The sequence below is a fragment of the Diceros bicornis genome, chromosome 5, assembly GCF_020826845.1.
Source record: "Diceros bicornis minor isolate mBicDic1 chromosome 5, mDicBic1.mat.cur, whole genome shotgun sequence".
Classification (NCBI taxonomy): domain Eukaryota; kingdom Metazoa; phylum Chordata; class Mammalia; order Perissodactyla; family Rhinocerotidae; genus Diceros; species Diceros bicornis.
This window is the reverse complement of record NC_080744.1, coordinates 2,327,347-2,335,495: the sequence shown is the minus strand read 5'-3', so window position 1 is coordinate 2,335,495 and position 8,149 is coordinate 2,327,347. Positions and strand designations below refer to the sequence as shown.

The following is an 8,149-nucleotide window of genomic DNA, read 5'->3' as shown; positions in this document are numbered from 1 at the left end:
TGTTGTTATTTTCATGTAATGTAATGAAGACAATTTTCCTATGAGAGCAAATTCCCAGATTTTTTAACTGTCCTAAAATTCATAAATGTATTTTATAAAACCAAGAGGTGTTTTAATATTGTAATAGCAACTTCCAAAAACTTCTTTTAAAAAGTTGAATTTGCAGTCATTACTAAATAACAACCTGTATTATACATATAATTTGTGTGACAGATATAGGAAAAGAGTAGAATACAGAGTTGAGGCAAAAATACTAAATTTCATTCAGTGTATTTATATTGTAATTGTTTGGATCGTTAATATTGGTTAGTAAAGTTCTTTCTTCTCTAAGAATCTATTTCAAGCATCAATACCTCCTATTCAGTGAGATTTATAAATGCATAGTTTTGAGATTCTAGCCCCCCCACACACACTCATATTCCTAGTTAATTGCATTCTTGAGAATTACTTTTTGTGACACACAACTTAGTGAATATTTATTTTGAAATTTTATTAAAATAATGGTAAATAAAAGAAGCCAAAATCAACACAGAAGTAAATATATATAGGTTGTATTAACACTAAATGTTTAACTCCCCATTAGGAAAAATTCACATCTTTCAGAGGAATCACAAAACTTATCCCCATAATTAAGGAAGCTTTGTATAAACTCTACATGCAAAAAAATATCTCCAACTTCCCCATTAGAATCAAAATTGCAAATTGTAATTTTATACTTTCTTGAATACCTTTAGTTTTAAGATAGTAGTTAACAGAAAGAATCTAATGTAAGTCCAAAACTTTTTTATAAATTCTAAAATTATATAGAATTAATCCAAGTCATATAGCAGAGAATTCTGAAAACTGAATGCACAGTGAGTCACATGATCGTTAATAATCTGCACACTACCATCCTGCATATTGGTTTCCTTTATGTGGTCAAAACCAGATCTATCGTGAAATGTAGTTTTGTTCACTAATGAAGATAGGTGATCTAACTCTTCCTCTTCAGTTATTACTGGTTCTTTTAAATTATCTTTTTCCTCATTTGAGTAAAGAACACCTTTTTGTCTTATAAATTCAGGTTCCTTTTTTGACTCGGGTTGCTGAGACTTTCCAAATAGCATTTGAGAAATACCAAGAGACTCTTGTTGCAAGCGTGCAGCTGAACCACAGCTGTCTGTTTCCAGCACTTGTGCTCTAGATGAATCAGAATCAGCCGCTGAGGTGGGAGGATGTTCTGTACTTTCCTTTTCAGTTAGGTGACTTCCTTCATTGACTCTTTCGTTGTCATGAAGCTGCTCAGAGTTACTACATTCTTGCAACTGTGTCAAGGGAAACAACATTAATAGTTCTTTGAAACAAATAGAAAATTAAATTTTAGTACCCTCTGGAAATAAGATTTTTTTTAAAAAGTTGTGAGGGAATGACTTGCAGACCTGCTGATAGGCTTCCTGGGGGCTTGCCCTTTAAAGTCATCCTCCAGATGCTGCCAGTCATTGCTTAATGCAAACCTGGCATTCATTCTCTGATTAACTCCTTTCAATGACTCCTCCTCTCCTTCAGGATAAAGTAATCCTGGCCTACAAACCCTTTAACGTGTCCTACAAAGTCCTTCAGCAGTCATTCTTGTAAGGGCATTCTTGAATTTCTGTGATTCTTCAGAGCCACTCTTCCCCCAATTTATATATAAGTCAGTTGTGCTGGTTACTAAATTATTTCTGTGTTCAATATTGAAGACTAAAAATAACCAAACTTAAGGTTTAACCAGAAAGAATGAACAAACTGTATGACAGACATAGTTGCCACGGTTTGAGAGTCACAAAGACTCAAACTTCCCAAATGCTAGTTTCTCTCTATCCCTCATTGGACAGTTATTGGAGATTAAATGAGATAATACGTGAAAATGAATTGCAGAGTGTGTAGGGCTTAGTAAAATATATACAAAGAAGTCTTTTCTCCTCTTAACATCACTCTTCCCAGCCATTACCCATATTTAGTTTAAAGTTACGACATCAAGAATTAAGTTATTTGTTAGCCTTTAACCTCGTCCTACATCACTGATCTGTAAAGCCCACGAGGTCTTTACCTTTGCGTGAATTTGAATCTTGCTCTCAGTGACCTGAAGAACTTCGATTAATGGTGGAATTAGGGGCTCTGTCTGTGTGGATGGGAAACTCAGGACCTCTTCAAGAACTTTATTAACATTTTCTTCATTGACAAACAACCTTTCCTAAAATAAAAAGAGAAAAAATATTCTGCCTTACACATCATACTTGACACAGTTTTATCTAAAACTAGTTCATAAAAGTTCTCACAGTTCAGGATTACACTTTTAAAATGTTTATTTTAATGTTATTCCTGTGCTATCTTAGCAAAAGAAAGACATTTTTTCTCTGAGTATTGTACAGAGCAATAAGAATAGCCAGAATACATGGGCTGGCCCCGTGGCTTAGTGGTTAAGTGCGCGCGCTCTGCTACTGGCAGCCGGGGGTTCAGAACCCCGGGCGCTCACCGACTCACCGCTTCTCCGGCCATGCTGAGGCCGAGTCCCACATACAGCAACTAGAAGGATGTGCAACTATGACATACAACTGTCTACTGGGGCTTTGGGGGAAAAAAGGAGGAGGACTGGCAATAGATGTTAGCTCAGAGCCGGTCTTCCTCAGCAAAAAGAGGAGGATTAGCATGGATGTTAGCTCAGGGCTGATCTTCCTCACAAAACAAAAAAAAAGAATAGCAAGAATACACACAAATATAGGAAAAGACCCTAAAAGAAAAAAGTCTCAGTTCCTTTTCTAGGTCTCTATTAAATGGGAGGTATGTTTTCTCTCCTAGATAATCTTACTTACAAATGATATTTTCTTTTTTTTTCTCTTAATATAAGAATAACATCACCTTTAGGGCTATAAATGCAGTCCCAGCTATAAAATGTTAATTTTAGAACACTTCCTAATGAGTCCACTAAGAAATATTCATGACAGGAGCTATTCAAATTTTGTGACCAGGTAAGAGCCCAGTATAATATTTTATTTAAGAGAAGTATATTCTGTTTTAAGTGTTGAGATAGTCCAGTGTGACACTAGCATATAGCTATTTATAGGAATGAGGTAGATTTCAAGATGCTGACGTGGAAAAAGATTTCCAAACTACTGTTAAGAAATGCAAAAATCACTTTCACCAGAATCCTAAACACAAAGCGGTGTGTTCATATTCATGTCAGGTGAATACAGGTTTATAGTTAGGGTGTTGAAGGAATAACCATATTTAAAATTCATAAAATCAGGTCATTGTTGCCCAAAATAAAAGTATTTTCCTCTGTACTTTCATATTCACAGATTTTATAATTATAGATAAACACAATTCATTAGTCATAATGAACAGTCACAATTGAATTACTTCACATAATTAGCCACATAATGAATTATTTAGTCACAATTCATTAATGAGGGGGGATAAGAAAGAAGTTTCAAGTTCTGTTCTATTAAACATTATTTAAACTTGTGAACAGAATAACACTGTATTATAGAAACACCCCCATCAAAAGCATTTCTAAGGTTCATGTGAAAGAGATTTACACATTAACTGCAAAAAATACACCAATAGCTTAGTCTTTAGGTAACCCAAGGAAAAATAATATTTATAATGGAAATGGTTATGATTAAAATACAAAGGATTTGCATAAACTTGCCTTCTCATTCTATAATGACTGATTTTACTATACTTATTTCAGTGGTCCTAAAGCTCTACGAAAATTCCCAGTGAATTTTTAAGGCTTATATAAATATATTTTGTACTTGTTTTTGTGTAAAATAACAATTCTGACCTTGACAGCAACAAATCAGTCTCTTTACATGATAATTATTTTCATATAATGCATATAATATAATCATTATATATTATATGTCTACCCACCCACCACTCTTGTGATTTTGTGTGTGTGTGAGGAAAATTAGACCTGAGTTCACATCTGTTGCCAATCCTCCTCTTTTTGCTGAGGAAGATTGGTCCTGGGCTAAGATCCGTGCCCATCCTCCTCTACTTTAATGTGGGATGCCTGCCACAGCATGGCTTGATAAATGGTGCATAGGTCCGTGGCCGGCGTCCGAACCTGCGAACCCCAGGCCACCAAAGCGAAGCAGGTGAACTTAACCATTACGCCACATACCCCACTCTTGTGATTTTTTAAAAATTTACTTTAATCCTTAGACCCTGGTCCAGAGAAATATAAAGAAAAAAACTGAACATTATGGTTCTATCAGCCTTAACAAATGTGATGATTAATGAATTATACATTTATTTCAGGTTTCAGATATAAAACACAGTTGCCCTAATCCCATTTTCATCTAGTTTCTGTTAAAATAATGTTAGCATACTAGAAAGTCAGATTAAAATATATTCTTTAGTATTCTCTCAACTGTCTGTAGAGCTTTCTTCCCACATTGTGAGTTATTTTCACATTTATTAAAACAATTACAGGAAAATGACTGCCCTTTCCTAAATTTCTCCCTTCTGATGACATAAACAGATAGTCAATTTCATATTTTATATCCTCACAAAGTATCTTATACAGCCCTGGCTATTTATTTTACCATTTTTGGAGGGTTTCAAATTAACCACTTCTCACATTAGATAACCCTCATAAAATATAAATGTAACTTAGCAAATTTCTAGAAAAACAATGGGAAGAAGTGAAAATTTCTAGCAGGTTAAAGCCCAAGGCCAAAAACTTAATTTTTAATATATAATCTGTGCAACTAGTATTTCTGGGAATTTAACCCTTGAATATGTTAAAAAAGCTAAAAAAAAATTACATGTAACATTGATACAAACCTCAACCACACCAATTGTTTATGAGATTAAAAAGTTCTTTAGAACTTCAAATTTTAAGTAGTTTTTTTTCAATATTTGCCAGCAGTACTGGAGTATTGAATCTGAAATTCAAGAACCTCAATAACCTAAAAAGTATAGTAGCAACTACAACAGGACACACTACGTTATTCATCCGAATTATATCCTATCGCATATATCTAAGTAAACTAGGTCAGCGCAGCCCCAGTTCTAGAGTATTCGCCCAGAAGAGGCGTAGCTGGTGTTGATGCTGTTCAGTTGAACAACCGTTTATATTACACTGTTACATGCCGGCCATTGTGCCAAATACTGGTGGAGACCTCAAGTAGATTAAAACAGACTCAAAAAGAGGCGATTTCCATGTAATATATAACGCCCACCAGAGGACACCCCACCCCTGTCAGCGACTATATGTCGGCAGCACCATGTGGCCCAAAGGGCAAGGGATCTAGTTCACCCCTGGGTCTGAGTCCGTTTTCCCACGTAAGAACTGCGTGGCGCCGGCTGGGTCACATTTGCTCTCCGGAAGTAAATTTACCTTCTAAAGTCGGAAAACGTTATTTACCAACTTAGAATATGGCCACAATGGAGTGCCCCACAAACCTATGTGGGTCACGAGCCCCTCAGAGAATACGACTCAAAAGACGGCCCTTCTCCCCAGAGGAAAGCACCTCGACTTCCGGCCCACAACTGCAGAGTGACCCGGGGGTCACTCCGGGGAGACCAGCGCGTGAAGGGCGGCTAAGATGTGAGACCCGCCCACCGAGGGCACGCGCGTCAGCTTTTGGTCGATGGTCGTCTAACGCGCGCTGGCACGTTTCATCACGTGCACCAATTTCGAGTCACTACCAGAAGTTACAATGGAAAACGCTGCGTTTGGGATAAACTGAGAACGCCCGTAACAGCAAATCTAAAGTGGGACGGAATATTTCAAACGCTAAGACTCTAGCAAGGACCGTTACCTCCAAAGAATCGCTGTTTAAGCCGTACCACCAGGCCGTCCAGTGCCCGCGGCACTCTGGAGCCTTGGCCAGCTCTATCACCGCGTTGTCGAGGGACACGCTGACCACGGGCTCCCGGGGGCCCAACGTGTTTTCCGGAGCAAAGCGCAGAACCAAGGCGTAGGAAGCCGAGTCTCGGGTGGAGAAGCGCAACTGGTACCCGAGGGGGCTCAGGTCCCCGTGGAGACTCTGCGGCTGGATCCGAGGCACCTGCACCAGCAGAGTCACGGACTCCTCGTTCTGCCTGCACTGTGAAGGGGGACACACGGGCTCCCGGCGGGCGGTCCCGGGACCACCCATGGCCGCACCCGGGGGCTCCCCGCCCGCGCCTGCCCGGGCCCCGCGCGCGTCTCCTCCTCCTGCACCGGAGCCCCTGCCCAAAGCCCTGGATGGAGCGCCGGGGGGGGTCCTTGCTCCGGGGGGCGGCTCCTCCCCGACGGCCGGAGTCCACACTGCCGGCCCGCCTGGGCCCCGCTCCTCGCGCTGCTGCTCCCGCTCCCCCTCTCGCTGCTCCTGCTCCTCCCGCTGCTCTCCCCGCTCCTCCTCCTGCTCCTCCTCCTCTCGATGCTCCTGCTCCTCCTGCTGCTCTCCCCGCTCCTCTTCCTGCTCCTCCCGCTGCTCTCCCCGCTCCTCCTCCTGCGCCTCCTCCAGCTCCTCCTCCCGCTGCTCCTGCTCCCCCCGCTGCTCCCCACGCTCCTCCCGCTGCTGCTCCTCCTGCTCCCCCCTCTGCTCCTCCTCTTCCTCCTGCTCCTTCTCCTCCGGGCCCCGTGCGTCAGTTCCGGGCGCGCGGGCAGGCTCTTCCGGCGGCGCGGGGCGCGGGGCGGGGCGCACGACGGGCAGCGTGACCACCAGCTGCCGGCGGGCCCGGTGGAAGTGCGCCGTGCCGCGGCCGTCGTCCACGGGGTAGGGGAGCGAGAGGCGCAGGCGGTAGTCGGGGGCCCTGGAGTCCAAGCTCAGCAGCCGCCCCGTCACCTCCAGCGCCGCCTGCTCGGCCGAGCGCAGCAGCGGCAGCTCGATGGTGACCACCAGCTCGTGGGGCACGGGCCCGGGGGCCGAGTCGCGGGCGCAGCGGTAGTCCTGCAGGTCCACGTGGTGGCGCTGCACCACGCTGTAGCGGGGCTCGGTGGGTGCGTGCGGCGGGCCGGCGGCCGGAGGGGCGGGCGCGGGGGCCCGGGCGGCCGGGCGCGGGGCCGGCGGCGGGTAGGGGTAGGGCAGGCCGGGGAGGGGTCCCTCCGGCTCCCCGTCGGGCCGCGCCGGGCCGGCCCCGGGCAGGGGCGTGCGCAGCACGGCGGCCTCCGGGGTGCCCTTGTACTTGATCTTGAGGGTCCTGGCGTTGGTGCGGTCCAGCTTCACGCCGCACTGCGTCTCCACGGCGTCCAGGGCCGCGGCGTCCAGCATGCGGCGGAAGCGCTCGTGGCGCCGGGCCAGCGCCAGCGCGCGCGGGTGGAAGACCACGTCGTAGACGGTGTAGCGGCCGCCGCGGCGCCCCAGGTACTCGCGGCCCGGCGCCAGGCTGTAGGGCAGCGACCACTGGCCGTCGGGCCGGCCGCGGGGCGCGCCCACCAGCGGGTTGCTGCACACGTTCACGAAGCCGCGCCGCGCCCCGTCCAGGCTGGTGCGCAGCACGTGGCCCGGCTCCGGGTGCACGAACCGCACGGCCACGCCGCGCTCCCGCTCCAGCGCCGTGACCTCCGCCTCGTAGCGCCGCCGGTTCTCCGGGTCCGTGAGCTCCTCGGCGTACTCGGAGAACATTCGCCGGAACTCCGGGTCCCGGAAGGCCGAGGTGAGCCGCTGGACCTCCTCTGCGCTCAGGTCCAAGTCCTCCAGCGCCGAAGAGGCTGCCGCCCTGGCCATGCTGCCCGCGGCTCCGGCCCTCGGCCGCGGGAGATGGGTCCCGGACTGGGGGGTGGGTGCGCCTCGGAACCGCTTGTCCGGAGAGTGCGGCGGCCGGTTCCGTAACCGCAACCGCCGGCGGAGAGCTGAGCGTGGGCAGCGCGTGCTGGTTGCCGTGGGGACACCGCCAGCACCCGGGAGGGAGGAGGGGCAGGAGGCGGGGAGGGACGGTGCAAAGGCCAGCGTAGACTTAGTAGCAACTTCAGACCCACCAACTATGCTGCATCCCGCGTTTTTTAGATTCTTGTGACATGGTGCAGGTACTTCTGCAGAATAACCATCATCATAATTGTAATATCCGGCATTGTTCACAACACTTCAAGGTGGGCTTGATCCTCCTTTCACAGACAAGATGGGACCTGAGAAGTTACCTAACCAAGGTCACACAGCTAGTGTATTCACAGGCTGGGATTCAAGCTGGAGTT

General features: G+C 46.8%; 1 protein-coding gene across 1 annotated transcript; it reads right to left on the bottom strand.

Moving 5' to 3' along the window:
• Positions 1 to 469: 469 nt before the first annotated feature.
• DNAAF2 (dynein axonemal assembly factor 2) lies at positions 470 to 7,703 on the bottom strand. The gene is made up of 3 exons (XM_058540630.1): positions 5,793 to 7,703; positions 2,069 to 2,212; positions 470 to 1,304 (listed from the first exon to the last, which is right to left on the bottom strand). Exons 1-3 carry the CDS (start codon positions 7,683 to 7,685, stop codon positions 810 to 812), a joined length of 2,532 nt encoding a protein of 843 aa, XP_058396613.1. The 5' UTR covers positions 7,686 to 7,703; the 3' UTR covers positions 470 to 809.
• Between the last annotated feature and the right edge of the window lie 446 nt (positions 7,704 to 8,149).